The 22,925-nt window shown below is 46.6% G+C and overlaps 1 protein-coding gene across 1 annotated transcript in view; it reads left to right on the plus strand.

Annotated features, from left to right (window-relative positions):
• Window positions 1-2,485: 2,485 nt before the first annotated feature.
• The window catches only part of MAPK15 (mitogen-activated protein kinase 15), a 254,034-nt gene continuing 233,594 nt past the window's right edge, over window positions 2,486-22,925 (plus strand). The window contains exons 1-2 of the mRNA XM_085604390.1: window positions 2,486-2,573; window positions 16,644-16,933. Of these exons, the coding sequence (XP_085460516.1) occupies window positions 2,507-2,573; window positions 16,644-16,933 (357 nt within the window). The 5' untranslated portion in view covers window positions 2,486-2,506. The remainder of the gene's footprint in view (window positions 2,574-16,643; window positions 16,934-22,925) is intronic.

Below are 22,925 nucleotides of genomic sequence, written 5' to 3' on the forward strand. Positions count from 1 at the left end.
GGAGTGATGGGGAAGTAACTTGGCAAGCCCTTGAGACAGCTGGCAAGCTGCCTAGTGACTTGGTCTCCTCTGCCTTTTTAAGCCAAGAGCACTTTGTATTGTAAAGCTGACGTATGACTACTTCTACAGCTTTTAATTGCACACAGTGGGAAATTTCCGGTACTTATTTTATTTCATGGAAATAACCGCTTTGGGAAATGTCACAAAAGCTCTAACACGTCACACATAAGCACAATGAAAACATGGAAATTTCACACAAAGGCGCAATGTCAGTGAAGATATTGAAATGTCCCGCATGGGCAAACAGGAGATGGTGACCATGTATATTGGATAGTCAGTGAGTGAAGTCCAGCAGTCCGCCCTCTGTGTTTATAAAACACGTGGCTTCCGTAGTCCGTCTTCTTTGTTTACGGCAAGCAGGAGATGAGGAGGACGCGTTACTTAACGTTCCTTCTCAAGTTTATCTTGTCGGGGCGCGCATGCGCACTGTAGCTCTTCTGGTCTCCTAGCAACAGTGATCAACACTTCGTAGCTGCGGCTTCCGTTAGTATCCCAGCAGGCAGCGCGGCACCGAGGAGGACCGGGCAGGGAGGTGAGATAACGGGAAGGCATGTGACTGAACAGTACCAGGGAGGGCGACACGGGCACGGGAGCGCACGGCTATATGATCACCTACTCCTACCAGCCTGTGGTATCACTGCCCTGCCTCCTGTGGGGGCATTACTAATGCCCCAGCAGAGGCATTACTGCCCCGGCCTGTCTCTCGTCTGTACCGCCCCCACTGCCACGCTCCCCTGGGTCACTCTACTGCCCCTGGTTCGGTGGTACTGCCCAGCCAACCCTGGGCACTGTTACTGCCCCTGGAGAGCAGGGCTTTAAGTGGGCCGGGTCTCACCAGTGCTGAGCACCGGCAGTTTTTTAAAGGGGGCCTTGAAACGGGTCTCTATGGGGCTCTGTTTTGTGCCCTGCACAGGCGGGCGTGTATTTTTACGGCCTGCAGTGACAGCAGCACATCGATGTGCGCCTGCTCACACTGCTCACTTCTCACTAGTGAAGAAGTTACGGCATGACGTCATGCCAGGTGAACATTGTAGGGGAAGGGAAATCCTTTGAAGAGAGTCATTTTCTCTCTGGATTTCCCTTCTCTTTTTGAAACTCAGGAGCAGCAACATTGTCGTGACGTCACCAGGGCTTTAAGTGGAAGCTTTTTCAATATTATATACAAGCCACAGTGACTGCTTATTTATCTTATGCAACTAACAACCATTGACAAATAGTCCTGACTTGTTGTAGGTATGATGTTACATGTTGTATCATTTATCTGGATGCAATCACAGAAACAGCAAAATACAAGTGGGTGGCGCACTATGCTAAGCAGTAAGCGCAGATTTATAGCTTACGTGCTTTAAGCCACGCCCTTAATTACTTTGGCCACGCCCCTTTGAGAGACCCCACAGTTTTTTCATCCCACTTAAAGCCCTGCTGGAGAGGCAGCGGTGCCCCGTTCACTCTCGGGCACCACGACTGGCCCTGAAGAGGTAATTGCCCCGCCATGTCTGTGGCACTAGTACTGCCCCATGAAGAGGTAATACTGCCCCACCTTCCGGGGTAGTTTTAATGTTCCCAGGGTGCCGCTGGCTCTAGTGCCCCATCGCAGCCATGACTGTCCTGCCCCTCCCCTCTCGGGCATTATTGGTCCGTATCCTGCTCTCTGCAGATTATTATTACCTGCCTTTCGCCGGATTATCACTGATCCGTCGGATGCTGCCAGAGTATCGCAGTATTAGGCATTACTTGGCCCTTGAAGTAACCTGGATTATTAATGCCCTTCTGACCCCTGTGGGGTACACCCGTTTTGTGCCCTCCATGCCCAGCATCCCTGCCCTCCCTAGGGTGTATTCCAGTGGCAGGTATGTTCCTGCCCCTGCTGTGATATGGAGTATCACTGCCCCTAAACCTTCTCTATATCTCTCTCCCTCCTTGGGCAGGGATGTTCCTGCTTCCGTTGTGGTATAGAGTATAACTGCACCTACTCCTGCTCTAATATCCTTGCCCACGCGCTGTCCTACTGTTGTGTTGGGTGCGACCCTCCGTCCCCACTGGAGTATTTCTCCTCTGCTCACTGGAGGATTCCTACTTCTCAGTTGAGGCATTCAAGCACCCTCCAGCACCACACTCCTGTATACCATACCCTTACTCAGACCCACCCAGAATATTGCGGCATTGATTTGGAAATTTAGCTGCACAAAAAAGGAAATTTAGCGGCATTAATGCGGCACTTTATTTCACTAGTAATCAATCTTTTCCAGCCCTAAATCAATGGAAACTATTGTAGCAGAGAATTCCACTTTCAAGGTGCCTGCAGCTCTACGGAAGCACAGCTCTAATCCTAACATCATGAAAGGGGGCCCTATTTCTCCCTGGGATGTTTTTGCGCCCATGTACTCACCCCTGCCGGGGCACCGCTGCCTCCTGAACCCAAGAGGCATGACACCTCTTCATCAGGATGGTATTTGGTGGAGGTGCATTGCCTGCTGCAAATAACGTGTGCCATGGAGATACCAGAACTGAGTGTGAGTGAACTATAAGTAGCGCTATAAAAATAAAATGTATGTCAGAGAGGAGCTATGAGGGGCACTGTTGGAGGGTAGTAGCAGGGCTTAATTTGAGCCAGTGGTTTCCTGTGCTCTGCATCGTGACCTAATTGTCAACATCTGCACTGATGACAGTCTGCCACATAGTGGTGATGTATTTCTGCTTTCAAGATGAACACAGCAATAGTGTTTATTAATTCAATATTCTTTAAAAGGGACTAATACCAGCCGCCCAAGCCAATCCTATAGATTTGGGGTTCTGTAATAAACGGAACAGTCTCACTTGGAGGGTATGATGGTTGGTAATTGTGTTTGTTCCGTCATTGGAAGAGCGGGCAGGGGCAGTGGATGGTGCAAGCTGCATTGGCCACCTGACGAGGGACCTGCCACTTATCTTTTTTTTTTAAATTAAGCACTGGGTGGTAGTAAAGGAATTAGTGCAGAAGGTCAATGAGGGGGTGTGAGAAGTTGGCCTGGCATATGCTGGTCACTAGTTATAGTGGCCACCTTGCACAAGTCCAATTCGACTCTTGGTAGATAGGTTTAAGACAATCTTTTAAAGAAAGCTATCCTAGTGGTAGATGTGGAGAGCAGCCTTCCGGCTAAGTCTCTGAGGAATGTAAAGCAGCTTGTTTTACCTTATAATCTCTTGAATTACCAAATGAAAAGGACACCACACAGGTATATATATCAAATATATATGTATTTATTCTTAGATACACTCTACTAATCTCTTTATGAGATTAGATCCCAGATACACATTCAAATGTCAACACTTCTCAATAAATTAAGCACAAATATGGCTGTAGCCCTAGGGGCGTACCAGACCATATACTAAGAAAATGGTTTAACAAACTCGACTTGCAAAATGAAAAGGCCTAGGGCCTTGGGAATCGCTGGGGCTTTACTGCTGCAGTGTTAGCAGGTAAGTAATCAGCCCACGGGAGACGCGTGCAGGGTCTAAACACAGCCGCGGGTTTCCTATAGGTTTCAATGGCACAAGTCGCGGTTTGTAATTTAAAGTTTTAGGGCATTTCGGAAAAGTCAACAAGCAAGCCACTTACAGGGTAAGTATTTGGAGGGCCAACACACACTTGGGCACCGGAGTGCACGAGTTACCTCACCCACGGAAGCCGGGTACATAGGTGTCTTTTGGTGTCGGGTCGCGATGCTGTTATCAATGGGGACCACTGAAGACTTGCTGCTTGTGACGACTGGAGTGGTGTCCGCTGGAATCCGAAGTTGGATTGAAGTTGAAGAGGACCTGAAAATTGAGGGGACAGAGTTCAAAGTCACTTGCCAGTGACCGGTGGCCAGCAGGATGGATGACCACTGATGTCACGTCGCTTCAGGTCGTCGATGGTGATTTGTCTCTTCGCTCACGAGGTCCAGGAGAGATCGACAATGACCAGCAGCTGGATTTGGAGGGTCCCACGACGTCTGCAGCTGATGACGGTGTCGGCAGCCGGATTGGAGCCAACAAGCCTTGGCAACTGCAAGTCTCGTGTGGAGTGAAGATTGAAGATGGTGCAGACCAGCAAGGTCTGATGGACTTACCCAGCGAGGGTAAGTGAGGGCAGGCCCGGAGCAACCAGGAGAGCCCTTGAAGTCGTTGAGAAAGTCTTCGGCGAGTCACTAGCCAACGTGCAAGCAACCGCGAAGACGCCTTTGCAGGAAAAGTTCCACAGGAGCCCACGGTCACTTGGGACGGGGTAGGCCGCTGATTTTCGGTACCAGACCTGCTAGGGACTTGGACTACAGATGGTCCAAAGCACAAGTTCGTAGAACGTTGTTTAGGGTTTGCACTCGAAATCAGTGCACGGTTCCCTGGTATTGCTGTTCCTCGTCACTCGTGGGGTCCATACGCCACAGCTTCGCTGGGGACTCAAAATGGCCGTTGAGAGGTCAGGAAATCCGCTTCAGGGGACGCAGGGACTTCGGACTCCGGCGGGAGTGGTGAAGTTTGCAACCGTTGATCAAGTTACTGGTGCCTGCCAAGCAGGGGAGTCACTCCTTGACTCCAAGTGAGATTCTTCAGTCTTCCAGAGATAGTGGAACGTCGAAAGGCCAGGATTCTTCTTTGTAGAGCGTCGTCCAGGTGTAATCTGAATTGCATTGGCAATGCTTGGTATCTTATAGTGAAGATATGGGAGGGACTAGCTCTATGACCACTCCTCTAGGAGGGTCAGGGTAGTGGGTGGTTACACCCACTTCCCTTTGTCCAGTTTCGCGCCAGAGCAGGGGCAGGTAGCCCCTGAACCGGTTTGAGCTGGCATATGCACAGAGGAGCCTACTGCTCCCCCAGTGCAGGACTTCAAAGGCACTCTAAGAGTGCACCCACCCAGTTCCAATACACTAAATCCTGTCTGGGAGGTGGTAACACCTCCCTGTGACAGGACACCCTTTGTTGGACTTCCTCCACTGCGAGTTTCGGTCAGCAGCAGGAGGGCAGCCCGTTGTCTGTGCTGGTGGCATCCATTTTGTGATGCCAGGGCTCTAGAAGATTTCTACCGTGTAGTACAGTGGGTACATGTCGTCCCCTCTAGAAGCGTGGGATCCTACTCCCACACCAGTTACTGGTGTGGGGGTAGGATTCCAAGTTGTTTGACACCAAACACGACATGTTTTGATGCAGTCATTCCAAAGTTAGCATTTACCGCGAGGTTATAATGCACTTAAGAGTATATGGTTTAACCACATCCACAAACAGCAGTAGAGAATAGACTCTGCTAGCTGCAGAGGGTCCTGCTCAGGCAGAAGCACCCCCTCACATAGTAAACCAAGCACCCTGCCCTCAGGATTGTTAGGGCCTGCTAGAGGGGTGACTGATAGGTTTATATGTGTGTGCATGGTGAGATATAGGAACCTATACCTCAGTGAGGAGTGTTAACACTACCTCACACAGGCTGCAGTAGCAGGCCTGTGGTGTCAGATTGTGAGTGCTTCCCAGGGGTGGCATAATACATGCTGCAGCCCCTGGTAGGCCTGTGAAGTACCAATGCCCTAGGTACCTACGGTACCATATACTAGGGGCTCATAAGGCACCACAGTATCCAATCACTAGTGCATCTAATATGCACACCAATCATTTAAGGGAGTAAGCAGATAGGCTGGGGTCCTGGATAGCAGGATCCCAGCCAGACTAGTCAAAAACCATTCAAACACCAGGAAAAAAGTGGTGGCAACCATATAGTCAGATTCCACCTTTCTACGGGGGGGGGGGGGTGCCCAAAAAATTGAGGCATCAGGCACCCAGCAGCGCTAAAGCCAGCCCTGGATGTGGTCACTGTTGTGTAAAATACTGCAGCGAGGAAAATGCCCAATGCAGAGATCCTTGTGCAGACCAGGTTCAGTCCTGGCAGTGCCGACACAGACTTTTATTTATATTTTTGAGGTGGGTAAATGAAGCGCCTGCAAAAATACACTCGTAAACTCTAGCTAAAATTAAGTATTACTTTATGCAAACCGGTCTTGAATCTCAAAAGCTGGGTAGTAATTAAGGTAGATATGGTGATGCACCTATTCGGTCATTAGTAAGGTTTTGAGCTAAAATGCACTCTACAACTTGAGACAAAGTGTAAGGTGTGAGTAACCAAGTGTGAGAAGTTGGCCTGGCATATGCTGGTCACTAGTTATAGTGGCCACCGTGCACCAGTCCAATTCGACTCTTATGGTAGATAGGTTTAAGACAACCTTTTAAAGAAAGCGATCCTAGTGGTAGCTGTGGAGAGCAGCCTTCAGGCTAAGTCTCTGAGGAATGTAAAGCAGCTTGTTTTACCTTATAATCTCTTGAATTACCAAATGAAAGGACACCACACAGGTATATATATCAAATATAGATGTATTTCTTTCTAGACACACTCTACTAATCTCTTTATGAGATTAGAAGCCAGGAACACATTCAAATATCAACGTTTCACAATAAGTTAAGCACAAATATGGCTGGAGCCCTAGGGGCGTACCAGACCATATACTAAAAAAATGGGTTAAGAAAGTCGACTTGCAAAATAACAAGGCCTAGGGCCTGTAGAATCGCTGGGGCTTCACTACTGCAGTGAAAGCAGGTAAGTAACAGGCCCACGGGAGACGTGTGCAGTGTGTGAACACAGCCGCGGGTTCCCTATTGATTACAATGGAGCAAGTCGCGGTTTGATTTTTAAAGTTTTAGGGTACTTCGAAGAAGTCTACCAGCAAGCCACTTACAAGGTATGTAATTTGAGGGCCAACACACACTAGGGCACCAGAGTGCACAAGTTACCTCACCCAGGGAAGCCGGGTGCATAGGTGTCTTTTGGTGTCGGGTCGCATCGCTGTTTTCTATGGAGACCAAAGAAGACTTGCTGCTTGCGTCGACTGAAGAAGTGTCCGGTGGAATCCAAGGGTGGATTCGAGATGCAGATGACCTGAAATTTGAAGGGACAGTGTTCACAGTCACTTGCCAGTGACCCGGGGCCAGGAAGATGGATGCCCACGGAAGTCGGAAGTCGGGTGATTTTAGGTGATCAAGGGTGTTTTGACTCTTTGCTCACGAGGTCCAGGAAGGATCGACGATGACCAGCAGCTGGATTCGGAGTGTCCCACGACGTCTGCAGCTTACTGAGGTGTCGGCAACCGGATTGGAGCCAACAAGACTTGGCAACAGCAAGTCTTGTGGAAATCGAAGAAGGTCAGCGTTGCAGACCAGCAAGTTCTGAGGGACTCACCCAGCGAGGGCGAGTGAGGGCAGGCCTGGAGCAACCAGGGGAGCCCTTTGAGTCGATAAAGTCTTCGGGGGACCCACAAGCCAACGGGCAAGGGATCGCGAAGACGCCTCTTGAGGAAATGCTTCGCAGGAGCCCACGGTCACTCGGGATGGGGTAGGCCTCTGATTTTCGCTGCAAAACCTCCTGGAGGCTTGGGCCACAAATGATCCAATGCACAAGTTCGTAGAACGTCGTGAAGAGGGTTGCACTCGACAATAGTGCACGGTACCCGGGTATTGCTGTTCCTCGTCACTTGTGGGGTCCACTCGCCTCAGCTCTGCTGGGGACTCACGATGGCCGTCGAGAAGTCAGGAAATCCACTTCCCTGCAGCGACTTGGAACTCCGGCGGGAGCGGGAAAGTTTGCGACCGTTGATTAGAGTTATTGTTGCCTGCTAAGCAGGGGAGTCACTCCTTGACTCCAAGGGAGATTGTTCTGTATTCCAAAGGTAGTGGAACGTCGAAGGGCCAGGATTCTTCTTTGTAGAGCGTCGTCCAGGGTTATCTACTTTGCAATGGCAAGGTTTGCTATCTTATACTGAAGATAGGGGAGGGACTAGCTCTATGACCACTCCTCTGTGAGGGTCAGGGTAGGGGGTGGTTAAACCCTCTTCCCTTTTGTCCAGTTTCGCGCCAGAGCAGGGACAGGTAGCCCCCGAACCGGTTTGAGCTGGCATATGCACAGAGGAGCCTACTGCTCCCCCAGTGCAGGACTTCAAAGCACTCCAGAGGTGCACCCACCCAGCTCCAATACACTAAATCCTGTCTGGAAGGTGGTGACACCTCCCTGTGACAGGATGCCTATTGTTGGGCCTCCTCCACTGCGAGTTTCAGTCAGCAGCAGGAGGGAAGCCCAGTGCTGGTGCATCCATTTTGTGATGCCAAGGCTCTTTCAGATTTCTACCGTGTTACCACAGTAGGTACATGTCGTCCCCTCTAGAAGGACGGGATCATACTCCCACACCAGTTACTGGTGTGGGGGTATGATTCCAAGTTGTTTGACACCAAACACGACATGTTTTGATGCAGTCATTCCAAAGTTAGCATTTACCGTTGGGTTATAATGCACTTAAGAGTATATGCTTTAACCACATTCACAAACAGCCACAGAGAATAGACTCTGCCAGCTGCAGAGGGGTCCTGCTCATGCAGAAGCACCCCCTCACATAGTAAACCAAGCACCCTGCCCTCAGGATTGATAGGGCCTGCCATAGGGGTGGCTGATAGGTTTATATGTGTGTGTATGGTGAGATATAGAAACCTATACCTCTGTGAGGAGTGCTAACACTACCTCACCCAGGCTGCAGCAGCAGGCCTGTGGTGTCAGATTGAGTCTGCTTCCCAGGGGTGGCATAATACATGCTGCAGCCCCTGGTAGGCCTGTGAAGTGCCTATGCCCTAGGTACCTAAGGTACCATATACTAGGGGCTCATAAGGTACTACAGTATCCAATCACTAGTGCATGTAATATGCGCACCATGTCGTTTAGAGAGAACAAAGAGACTGGGGCCCTGATTTAGCGGGGACCCAGCCAGACTATAGCCAGAAACCAGTGTATACATTAGAAAAAAAAGTGGGGGCAACATAAGTGCAGATCCTACTCTCCTATACCAAGTAAGTACGTTTGATATCAGTGTGTACTTACCAAAGAGATCTGTGCATGGTGATACAACCAAATAGCAACGCATATGCTATTTAAGAGAAACAGAATGATGTCTTGGGGGGAGGTTAGAATGGTTGTAAAGGAGAAACACTGAATTTGAAGATGCTTCCTCACTCACTCAGTAAGGAGCCGGAAGAGGGTAATGACAGGTTGGTGGAGTATGAAATCTGGAGCCTTCCGATAAATTTGAGAGAAACTGTGACAGAAAATAGGCTTTTTGATGAATCACTAATTAAACAAACAAATACTACAGAGTTGTCCTCAGTGATCATTTCCCATAATGGGTCGGTGAGATGATATTGTACATTGACCTTCACAATTTGAACGGGTTTCATTTGCCTCCTGTGGCTGACCTTGTCTCTGTCATGGTTAATGCATAATTTGTTACCAGAATGTACTTGGAATTGGTGTATTACCAGGCCAGATTGCATCCTTCCTTTTAATAGCTGTATTTTTAGCATTTAAGGGTGTTGTCAGTGGCATCAATTTTTGTAAGTAATTTGTAAGGGGTTTAAGGAGAATGCCCTGCGATGCTGCATGCTCTTATAGCTAAAAAGATGTTTGTTGTGTTACTCTGCTGGAAATCAAACACCCAGTTGTTTTCCGGGTTGGATAAAGAGGAGCAAAAAAAAAAGTGAAGTTGCACGAGTGAGATGAGAAAGGACCAGAAAGTTGTCAGGGTGTAAAACAAACTGAAGTACAATTTTAGAAGGACTGTGAAAGTAACCTGTGTTCAGGACAGTGTGATGTTGAGGTATAAGATCCTTTAGTTTCCGAGGAGAAGTAAGTGCCTATGTCTTTTTGAAACCCGTTACAGCTTGATGTGCTGTCCCTGTGTCTTGGTGTGGATTCCTCATTATGTTGCCAAGCATCCTATTAGCTAGAATGATATTGTAGTGAAATGAAGGGGCACAACTTGTTCAGTCAGATAGAAAGTAACTGGAAAATGTGAAATAGACCTTGCAATTTCAGACTGTAATACTCCATATGCGATTTCGAGGCTAATATTTACTTCTGGTCTTGCGCCTTTTGTGAACTTTGATTTTGTTGTTTGTGTTAGTTTCGTGAACCGGAAGATGCGCAGTTGCTTTTGGTGATATGTTATTGGAATGAAAGGCACATGGAATATTGTGGGAGTGCTGGGTGAGAATGTGGTGTCTTGCTTCACGAAGAAGAAAGGACCCTCTCTGTTCTTGAGGGAATCTTGATGTGTGCGCATTCAAATGAAGAAATGGCTATTTGGACAGTGAAGCGGAAACGCAAACATTGCCCGGCTTTCTCGGAGACTTGCCTTTTCATCTAAAGCGCACACACAGATGCCTCACTGCCGAAGGAGTAAGCAGGCAGCTTTGCGGCTGTACGCGCCCACGTGGTGACGTGGAGCGCACAGCCAATGAGATGTCACCATCTTTTTTGCTGCCTGTGCCCTCAGCTGATTTCCTGATTATTTTGTAAATCGCGAAAGACAGGAGGGTCTGCTTACTGTCCACCGATAAGCTCTATGCAGGACTCTAAATATCCCTGCCGACCTTTGCCATCCTTAGCCCGCCTCCCCTCCCTGCTATGTTATGATATCCCTTCCCACGCCCCTCCCACTATTGTATTAATGCCTTGTCGTTTTAATTTAGAGGATACAAATCGCATGTTTTATATACACCAGACACCCAGCTTAGTAGAACTATAGTAAATAAAAACAATACCGTGTTAACAAATGTCCCAAAAGTATTTAGTGTGACAATTTTGTTCAGATGCAGGGCACTTTCGTAGAGCTTCTCAAAAGAGTTGTCTGGGACTAGCACACTGACAATAGTGATGGAGTTCAGCGTGAGCTATCTGGGTGCAGACAAACCGCAAAATATGGAGGAAAACCAAAGCTGCAGCCGAGCCAGCATCATATCTGTATGTCAAGACCACAACTAACGTCCTGTAAAAATGTGAAATAGAATTTTAAAATAACAAAAGTGTGTTTTTTCCCAGCATTTGGTAGCTTGCATTACTTTTCTACCTTGAGCGAAATTAAAGTGCCTGATGAGATTACAGTGGTAAAAATGCCCAAAGTGATATTGTCCGAAAGGGAGAGGTGGATCAGATGGGAAGGTGCCCTCCCTTGTAATCTGCCGGGATCCTGTCCCCAGGTCTGATCTCTGTTTTACGCCCCCGTGGCTAATGTCCGCACCACTCACTGTCACCGTGACTTTGGTGGCTTGGAGACCATAATGCATTTGTGTCGCTCTGCTGCAAGCCAGTGACATCTTCGAAGCATTTTCTCCGTCCCACAAGATATAAGATAATGTAAAGAGGCCCTGGATATGTATCGAGGAGCTACTCAGAATGTATTTTTTCCGGTTGCATCTTCAATTCTGTCTGCGCGGAAATTAACAACTTAAGCTTGTACTGCTTTAACAGAAAAAGAATGACATTTGTTGTTGATAATTCTATAATTAAAGTTGCTATTTTTATAAAAAAATAAATTAAAAAAGGGTCCTAGCCGGTTCGGGGGAACAGGTGGAGTATTTATAAACATCCTATTGTAGATACATAGGTATATGATAAATAACAAAACGTTACCTTTATAGCAAGCATAATATAGATAGAATATCTAGGATACCTGGCTGGACAGTAGACATTATAAAGTTCCATGTAGAAGATACATTGGGTCGCATAATAACAGTAGTCCATGCTCAAGTGAATTTAGCCATGAGAAGCGATTTCACTTCTTTTTTGAAGGATGCAGTAGAGGCATTAAGTCTAGTTTCTGGGGGTAAAGCATTCCAAATTCTGGGCGCCATCCCTGAAAAGGTTTGGTTATATGTTTTCTTCTTGTTGCATCTTTGCGGTTTCAGTAGAAGGTTTTTAGCACTTCTTGACGATCTGACTCCACAAGAGGGCACCAGTTTCTGTGCCAGATAGCTGGGTGTGTTGTGATGAATGGCTTTCTGTCATACATGCTATTTTCAGATGTATTCTAGCTTCAAAAGGTAGCAAATAAAGGGATTTTAGGTCAGGGGATATGTGGGAGCTTCTTTTGGAGCCAGTGATAAGTCTCGCTGCGGCGTTGATTGAGGCTCTTAGAGGGGCCGTTGCAGCTCCTGGCCGGCCGCAGAGAGAGACACTCCCGTAATCCACTCTTGGGATGACTAGAGCTTGTACTGCCAGCTTGAAGTCCTTTTCCGGCAGGAAAGGTTTCAGTTTTCTCAAAGTATTTATCTGAAAGTTTGCTCCTTTTGTTGCATTGCTGATGTGTTTTTGCATAGTGAGGTTTCTGTCCATTGTTATTCCCAGCGATTTCGCTGAATCAACGATGAGGTTGGCAGTTGAGTGCAGTAAGGTGTTTGATTCAGTCTTGCATTTTGGGTACTTGGGCGGGAGGAGCGATTAGGAGGAATTCGGTTTTGAGGGCATTCAGTTTTAGATGGTTTTCTGCAAGGCAGGTCTGAGTTTTTCCGAGAGTATTGTTGAGCGATTTGATGTCTTCTAGGGTATGGATCTTAAGGTATAGTTGTGTGTTGTCAGAGTAGGTGGTTATAAGTCCTCACTGGTTAGAGAGGGGACAGGAAGTACCTCCTGTTGAAATTAGGGCCCTCACACACCCGGCTGGGTGTCATGCTTCATCATAGGGCCTGCTCCTCGTCAGGTCGGCTGTGCAATACCTGACGGGTTCCCTGTGATGGGGGTCTTTGGCAGAGATCTTTTATTCCAATTAGCCATTTGGTGCCGTGGGGGTGAGTGTCCTAAATGTGTAGATGTAAGGTGTGAAGGTGAGTGAGCCAGGGTAAATTAAAACAGGAATTGGAAGTACCAAAGAAAATAATTTTAATCATTAGGGCTTCCAACCTGTCTCTCCGAACTGGCTAGGAAATGCATACAGTTCTGAATTTATTATATTGGGGGATGTATCCTGGACCTTAGAAAAACCCCATAGTCCCTCACTTTGAGTTATTTTTATAGAAACACATTTTATCCTTTGACATGGCTTATTAGCTGAAACAAGTACATTTGAAATTAAAATTGAAAAGCATCCAAGAATGTAGTCTGTGGACTTTGGGTCTGCATTTCTTCTTGTTGTCAGAGTCCTCTGCAGAAAAATTTAAAGGATGCTGTTTGGAATTAAATGTCACTGGCAGCACAATTATGACACCAGACAGGAGTGTCTGTAGCTGATGTGTCAGGATGCCTATACGTAGGAACAGCGAGGGACAGGTTTTGGGGGTTTATCTCCCTGGGCTTTGGAGTGTAGGGGAACACAGGGGACAATATCTCCCTAGATTTCAAAATGGGAGCGAAGATTACAGTGACAGAAAGAGCATGTCTCTCTGACACGCTGCACATGTCTAAATCTCTTCGAAGGGTCATAACCTGAATGGTGACCCAATAAGCGAGTATCACTGGGCATTTCCATACCGCATGGTAAAAGTCACCCGTAGGATCTTGGCACTTGTAGCAGGCTGAGGATTCGTGAATGCCCGCCCTCCATAGCTGATGTAAGCTTGGTGTAGTTCCCTAAACTGCAATAGGCTGAGACAATTGGATATGGTTATGGTTCGAGGGGCCATGCAGCCATCCCTCCAGCCTGCCACGTCCAGCTCTCCAACACAGCTTTCCTGTTTTGCTTTCAAGTCCACCAGAGATACAGGGGAGTGCACTACCAGTGACTTGTAGATTTGGAACACCTCTCCTTTGCCCAAATGGCCCATGAGTTTACCTCTTTGTTTTGTTAATTATTTCATTACCTCCCTGACGTATTGAGCCTCTCCTAAATCATCCTGTTTGTCAAGCCAGGGGGACCCTGCTGAGTAAAGGAAGACAGGAGCTGCTGTTTTACGTTGATGTTACAGCTGGCTAGGGTGACTTGAGAACAAGAATGATTTTAGCAGAGGCTCAACACCTTAACCAATCCAATGAAATAATTAGCACAAACCAAGAGGCCTCTGACCCTCACATAGTTTCCACCTTATGTAACGTCTCCTCAAGGAGACGCATGTGAAGTGCACCATGGTTTCAGACAAGGAAGTTCTGTCACCGTGTTTGTTCTTCAGTGTCCGTGGAAACATTCCAAGCAGAAAAGCACACCTTTCAATCTTCTGACTACACACATGTGTATACAAGTATAAAGTGTTCGTTCGTTTTCAGGCGTGGTAACTATGTGTTGAACTCTATATACTACCACGAATTGAATAACAATATCTCCACTCTCCTGTACAGGGTACTCCGTACAATAATTGTAAACACCTTGGAGAATAATCTGCATCATGCTTCCTAGGTTGCAGTAGTATCTAGGACTGCCCATGCTTCCCTAATCATCGTCCCAGTCATTACAGCATGAGGAAACTGCCTCCCATGACCGAAAGAAATACAGCAGAATTCAAAGTAAGCTCCACCCACCCACCTGGGTGCCTTAACTTGGTAGCTTACCCAGAATCCTCCAGTTGCCTCTTTCTGTCCAGTATGTGGACAAAGGACAAGGGTTCTTTGAGGGAGGTATTGGCTTGTTTGTGGGGCTGCAGGTCTTTTTTCCCCCTCCAGTGCATGATTTTTGTTGGGGTCCTACTGCGCTGGGCAGCAATGGTATGTCCTGATTCTCCTGGTGACCTTTTGTGCCCGAGTAGATGGTGGGCAGCTTGCAGCCAGGCTGGTAAGTGCTCTCTCGCCCCGTGTTGGTCTCTGCAGGGAGTAGAGCGTGTATTGCAGGTTTTGGTTTTGGCAGACTGAGCCACGCCCCGGTGGTGCTGCAGGGTTTACAGCTAGTGATGCAAACTTTTGATGGAGCTCTCCTCCTGCTGTGAGGACCACAGGGAGTAGTGCACTACTGACACCCCGAGTAGCACAGCTGACCGCAAACCCTGGCGTTCACCAGCCAGCGATGCACTCCAGCACCAGATCCATTAGGGGTGAGGGCCCACCCCTTCAAAATCTGCTCGTGGAACGTGAATGGTCCTAGCAGTAAGGTGGGGGAGGACAACCGCTTTCGCTTTTTCCGAGAATTCGAGCTCCTGCTGCTGCAAGAAACCTGGATGCAGACGCCCACACCAATCATGGGCTCCAAAGAATATCACAATGCAGCAACAAAATAACATGAATCTGGTATGGGGGAAGGGGGGCTCGTGCTTTATATTGCCAACAATATTTAGTGGGTCCATGAGCTTGTGGACCTGGGTTTACCATGGATACAATGCGTCAAACTCTCTGTGGTGCTGCATCCATAGCAGTATCTACATTATTAATCCTGAATCTATATATTCATCCAGCCTAGTTGAACAAACTTGGAAAGATCAAGACCCTGACATCTCTTCAATCCATGTTTCCCGAAGCCCATATAATACTGTGTGGCAATTCTACCATGAACTTCCTGACAGGCCCAGATGTCAAGCTTCCTACCCATGTCCCGAAAACAATTTGCAATCAGGCCAGATTAGATCTACTTGGTAAGACGTGCATTATTGTACTCAAAGCCCTTGGTCTTTACACGGAAACAGGCGGTGCCCACAGGACCAGCCAGCAGCATTCACCAGACTGACAGACAGGGCAAATTATCTTTGAGTCCATTTAGATTCTCACTCGATCTCCAAAACTCATCTTGCATCCAGACGAGCTATAGCAAGCAATCTCCTGTTTGTATTACAGCAAAAGACATGAAACCTCTCGACACAACCAAACCGTCATGCGCACTTAAGTGCCACTCCTCACCCTGTGGGCTGTTAAAACAGCCATGCCCTGCATTGCCCCAAAGCTGACTTCAGAACAAAAAAATAAAACAATTACATTGTGTTATAATTTTATTTTTCGTTTTTTACACAACTGAAAAGCAGTGGGGCGACGCTCCTCCGCCTTAGGGGAGGAGCCGTCACTGCCTTCATGACATGTTCTATGACATCAGTGATGCAATCACTGCAACATCCCAAATGACATAATTGATGATGACACTGTGCATGGCAGGGGCGCAATTTGTAGTTAGTTGATATAACTTTAAATGGTGAATTTCAGTGTTTTTTTTATTTTTTATTTAAACAGTATTTTTCAGCTGATGTTTTCGCCTAACTAAAATATCCCTTTAACCTTTGTTTTTTTCCCAGTGGAAAAAAATATACAATATGCTTAGAAAATATTTTTGAATTCATTTTGCCTATTTATATATGTTTGACGTGATCACTGAGCACAATGGAGAGTACTGTGTAGCAGGGGAATTTGTGCTTTGCATTTATATAGGATGTGCTCAGGGTGCTGAAATTGCTAGAAATGAAAGACCTATACCATATTCTGTATATATTGGCGATGGGAGGAAGCCGGGCCGGGAAAAGGGGTTTAAGAGAAAAGTTAGTCTGAATGGGGATGTTCTGAATACAGACTGGACAGGAGTCCTTCAGGTGGAAGAAGGAACTTGGGCGAGAGATGGTTTTTGAATTTGTTCCTGAATTGTTTTCAAGAATTGAAAAGCCTCACTTGTGGGAGAGATTAGTCTTAGTGTGGATGCATGGATGCAAAAGGCTTGCTTCTTGTCCATCCTTACTGGACGTCATGCTGAGACTTGTGATTGGTGTGCAGCGAGTTGCTTGGAAGCCGCTAGATATGTGGATATTGGCAGCAAGGTAGTCTTTTTTTTTTCTATTTACTCTAGCTTTGCTTCAGTAATGATTGTTGTATCTCCTAGCTCTGCGATGCAGACTTGATCCAGTCACCATCCCTTTAGGGGGAGATGATGGAAGCTGTGTGAAGACTCAACAAGACTCGCAGAGATTGGCAACGACCAACCTCTACAGAAGTGCAAGTTCGGTGAGATGTCAGAGTGCTGAGAACCCACCCAGAAAGCAGGAGCTGCTTTTGAGACTCGTGTTTTCTGCACTACTCCCACTGCATTGTGCGACCCTCAGAATGAGTGTCCCGGAGGTGGAAGAGCATATCTCCCAGAAGTACGAGATCAAGAAGCGGCTTGGAAAGGGGGTGAGAACAGCCTGGTTCCAATAATCACCTATAGTACATATAGATCTCAAGACTTTTTCACTCTTCACAATGCTTCATACCTCGGAGCGCCACACATTGTCACTTATTTGTAATAAGGTTTCTCTGCTTTCCACCATATGCCATATCCCACCGTCGGCACACGCTTTCATGTATGCTTAAATGCTTAACGCAGCTATCCTGGCACTTCACAGCACTACACCCAAGCATCACTTTGCATTGCCTCATCTGTTCACTAAAGCTATGCTTGCACTTAAATACACTGCATCCAGACATTACCAGACGGTCACTCATGGTCACCAAGGCTGTCTTGGCACCTCACTGCATGCTGGCATTAAGCCTCGCTGCACAATGTCATTTCTGTTCAATGAGGCTTCTATACCCTCTGCAATACCCCACATCCAAACTTCACCGCTCATTGGTGCTTCTATTCACTGAGGCTTCTGTGCACTTCACGATACCCCACATCCAAACATCACCGCTCATTGATACTTCTATTCACTGAGGCTTCTGTGCACTTCACGATACCCCACATCCAAACTTCCCTGCTCATTGATACTTCTATTCACTGAGGCTTCTATGCACCTCACAATACCCCACATCCAAACATCACAGCTCATTGATACTTCTATTCACTGAGGCTTCTGTGCACTTCACGATACCCCACATCCAAACTTCCCTGCTCATTGATACTTCTATTCACTGAGGCTTCTATGCACCTCACAATACCCCACATCCAAACTTCACCGCTCATCAATACTTCTATTCACGAGGCTTCTATGCACTTCACGATACCCCACATGCAAACATCACCACTCATCGATACTTCTATTCACGAGGCTTCTGTGTGCTTCACGATACCCCACATCCAAACATCACTGCTCATTGATACTTCTATTCACGAGGCTTCGGTGCACTTCACAATACCCCACATGCAAACATCATCGCTCATTGATACTTCTATTCACTGAGGCTTCTGTGCATTTCACGATACCCTAATTCCAAACATCACCGCTCATTGATACATCTATTCACTGAGGCTTCTGTGCACTTCACAATACCCCACATCCAAACATCACCGCTCATTGATACTTCTATTCACTGAGGCTTGTGTACACTTCGCAATACCCCACCTCTCATCGATACTTCTATTCACAAGGCTTCTATGCACTTCACGATACCCCACATGCAAACATCACCACTCATCGATACTTCTATTCACGAGGCTTCTGTGCACTTCACAATACCCCACATCAAAACTTCACTGCTCATCGATACTTCTATTCACTGAGGCTTCTATGCACTTCACGATACCCCACATCCAAACATCACCGCTCATTGATACTTCTATTCACTGAGGCTTCGGTGCACTTCACGATACCCCACATGCAAACATCACCGCTCATTGATACTTCTATTCACTGAGGCTTGTGTACACTTCACAATACCCCACCTCTCATCGATACCTCTATTCACGAGGCTTCTATGCACTTCACGATACCCCACATCCAAACATCACCGCTCATTGATACTTCTATTCACTGAGGCTTCTCTGCACTTCACGATACCCCACATCCAAACATCACCGCTCATTGATACTTCTATTCACTGAGGCTTCGGTGCACTTCACGATACCCCACATGCAAACATCACCACTCATCGATACTTCTATTCACTGAGGCTTCTGTGTGCTTCACGATACCCCACATCCAAACATCACCACTCATTGATACTTCTATTCACTGAGGCTTCTGTGCACTTCACGATACCCCACATCCAAACATCACCACTCATTGATACTTCTATTCACTGAGGCTTCTGTGCACTTCACGATACCCCACATCCAAACATCACTGCTCATTGATACTTCTATTAACTGAGGCTTCGGTGCACTTCACAATACCCCACATCCAAACTTCACTGCTCGTTGATACTTCTATTCACTGAGGCTTCTATGCACCTCACAATACCCCACATCCAAACATCACCACTCATCGATACTTCTATTCACGAGGCTTCTGTGTGCTTCACGATACCCCACATCGAAACATCACTGCTCATTGATACTTCTATTCACTGAGGCTTTGGTGCACTTCACGATACCCCACATCCAAACATCATCACTCATTGATATTTCTATTCACGAGGCATCTGCGCACTTCGCAATACCCCACATGCAAACATCACTGCTCATTGTTACTTCTATTCACTGAGGCTTCGGTGCACTTCTCGATACCCCACATCCAAACTTCACTGCTCGTTGATACTTCTATTCACTGATGCTTCTGTGCACTTCATGATACCCCACATCCAAACTTCACTGCTCATTGATACTTCTATTCACTGAGGCTTCTGTGCACTTCACGATACCCCACATGCAAACATCACCGCTCATTGATACTTCTATTCACTGAGGCTTCTGTGCTCTTCACGATACCACATGCAAACATCACCGCTCATTGATACTTCTATTCACTGAGGCTTCGGTGCACTTCACAATACCCCACATCCAAACATCACCGCTCATTGATACTTCTATTCACTGAGGCTTCGGTGCACTTCACGATACCCCACATCCAAACTTCCCTGCTCATTGATACTTCTATTCACTGAGGCTTCGGTGCACTTCACGATACCCCACATCCAAACGTCACCGCTCATTGATACTTCTATTCACTGAGGCTTCTGTGCACTTCACGATACCCCACATGCAAACATCACCGCTCATTGGTGCTTCTATTCACTGAAGCTTCTGTGCACTTCACGATACCCCACATCCAAACATCACCGCTCATTGATACTTCTATTTACTGAGGCTTGTGTACACTTCATGATACCCCTCATCCAAACATCACCGCTCATTGGTGCTTCTATTCACTGAAGCTTCTGTGCACTTCACGATACCCCACATCCAAACATCACCGCTCATTGGTGCTTCTATTCACTGAAGCTTCTGTGCACTTCACGATACCCCACAACCTAACATCACAGCTCATTGATACTTCTATTCACTGAGGCTTCTGTGCACTTCACAATACCCCACATGCAAACATCACCGCTCATTGGTGCTTCTATTCACTGAAGCTTCTGTGCACTTCATGATACCCCACATCCTAACATCACAGCTCATTGATACTTCTATTCACTGATGCTTCTGTGCACTTCACAATACCCCACATCCAAACTTCACTGCTCATTGATACTTTTATTCACGAGGCTTCTGTGCACTTCACGATACCTCACATCCAAACATCACCGCTCATTGGTGCTTCTATTCACTGAAGCTTCTGTGCACTTCACGATATCCCACATCCTAACATCACAGCTCATTGATACTTCTATTCACTGAGGCTTCTGTGCACTTCACAATACCCCACATCCAAACATCACAGCTCATTGATACTTTTATTCACGAGGCTTCTGTGCACTTCATGATACCCCACATCCAAACATCACCGCTCATTGATACTTCTATTCACGAGGCTTCTGTGCACTTCACGATACCCCACATCCAAACATCACAGCTCATTGGTGCTTCTATTCACTGAAGCTTCTGTGCACTTCATGATACCCCACATCCTAACATCACAGCTCATTGATACTTCTATTCACTGAAGCTTCTGTGCACTTCACGATACCCCACATCCAAACATCACCGCTCATTGGTGCTTCTATTCACTGAAGCTTCTGTGCACTTCATGATACCCCACATCCTAACATCACAGCTCATTGATACTTCTATTCACTGATGCTTCTGTGCACTTCACAATACCCCACATCCAAACTTCACTGCTCATTGATACTTTTATTCACGAGGCTTCTGTGCACTTCACGATACCTCACATCCTAACATCACAGCTCATTGATACTTCTATTCACTGAGGCTTCTGTGCACTTCACAATACCCCACATCCAAACATCACAGCTCATTGATACTTCTATTCACTGAGGCTTCTGTGCACTTCACAATACCCCACATGCAAACATCACCGCTCATTGATACTTCTATTCACTGAGGCTTCTGTGCATTTCACGATACCACATGCAAACATCACCGCTCATTGATACTTCTGTTCACGAGGCGTCTGTTCACTTCACAATACCCCACCTCTCATCGATACTTCTATTCACAAGGCTTCTATGCACTTCACGATACCCCACATCCAAACATCACCACTCATCGATACTTCTATTCACGAGGCTTCTGTGTGCTTCACGATACCCCACATCCAAACATCACCACTCATCGATACTTCTATTCACGAGGCTTCTGTGCACTTCACAATACCCCACATCCAAACTTCACTGCTCATTGATACTTTTATTCACAAGGCTTCTGTGCACTTCTGAATACCCCACATCCAAACTTCACTGCTCATCGATACTTCTATTCACTGAGGCTTCTATGCACTTCACGATACCCCACATCCAAACATCACCGCTCATTGATACTTCTATTCACTGAGGCTTCTCTGCACTTCACGATACCCCACATCCAAACATCACCGCTCATTGATACTTCTATTCACTAAGGCTTGTGTACACTTCACAATACCCCACATCCAAACATCACCGCTCATTGATACTTCTATTCACTAAGGCTTGTGTACACTTCACAATACCCCACCTCTCATCGATACCTCTATTCACGAGGCTTCTGAGCACTTCACGATACCCCACATGCAAACATCACCGCTCATTGATACTTCTATTCACAAGGCTTCTGTGCACTTCACGATACCCCACATCCAAACATCACCGCTCATTGATACTTCTATTCACTGAGGCTTCGGTGCACTTCACGATACCCCACATGCAAACATCACCACTCATCGATACTTCTATTCACTGAGGCTTCGGTGCACTTCACGATACCCCACATCCAAACATCACCGCTCATTGATACTTCTATTCACTGAGGCTTCGGTGCACTTCACGATACCCCACATCCAAACGTCACCGCTCATTGATACTTCTATTCACTGAGGCTTCTGTGTACTTCACGATACTCCACATCCAAACATCACAGCTCATTAATACTTCTATTCAATAATGCCGCTCCACACTTCACAATATGCCATATGGTATGCAAAGATCAGTTCACATTGTCACTTCTGTGCACTGAGGCTATCTCGGCCTCACACTACACCATATGCAAGCCTCACTGTACTCGTGGTGTTCCTGTGATGCAGACTCTGATGATGTGTATATGTATGTGTTATAAAATTGCTACACTGCCTAGTACAGTTACAATAACCTGTTCAGACCCTTCCTCCCTGAATAAACCTCTCCCACATATGTGATTATGTTGTGTACATAGCTCTGTATGTATGAAGTGCTTCTTTCACAATAAACATCCACTGTTCCTTGTAGCTAGGTTTCGATATAAATAAGTGACTAAATAAACCCCTAATTTATGCTACTTCATTAATGTAATACTGTTATCATATAGCGCAGGGTTCACCATCCACATGGCCTCTTGCTCCTGTTAGGTGTTTTGGTATGTACACATTTATTTATGGGTGTGGCATATCCGATTGGATGGGACTGACTATCGAGTGAGGGGGTCAGATCTTTCTTCCAGAAAGTGACTTCTTAGCTCCTGGCCGAGGGCTCATACTTGATCACCTGCACACTGTAAGCACCCTGCTCCGTGGCCTCCCAGACTCCACAGTGACACCCACTGTGGGCATTCTACATGCCTCTGCCCAGCTAAGCCTGACCCTGAAGAAATATGATCACCTCGCTCCTATACTAGTCAAACTCCATTCATTCCCCTTCCTGACCTCTACCATCTTTAGTCCAGCGGCATCATTTACAAAGAGATCAATGGCGCCCATAAACATTGCTTTCCTGGAACAGAACTGATTGATGTAGTTGTGCATGCTCAAGAAGATCGGAGATCTGTCAGACTGACATAAGATCTTTGTGGTTGGTGGCTTTCACTGTCAAAGAATTATTCAGTATATAAATC

This window comes from Triturus cristatus, chromosome 5_1, assembly GCF_964204655.1.
Source record: "Triturus cristatus chromosome 5_1, aTriCri1.1, whole genome shotgun sequence".
Lineage (NCBI taxonomy): Eukaryota > Metazoa > Chordata > Amphibia > Caudata > Salamandridae > Triturus > Triturus cristatus.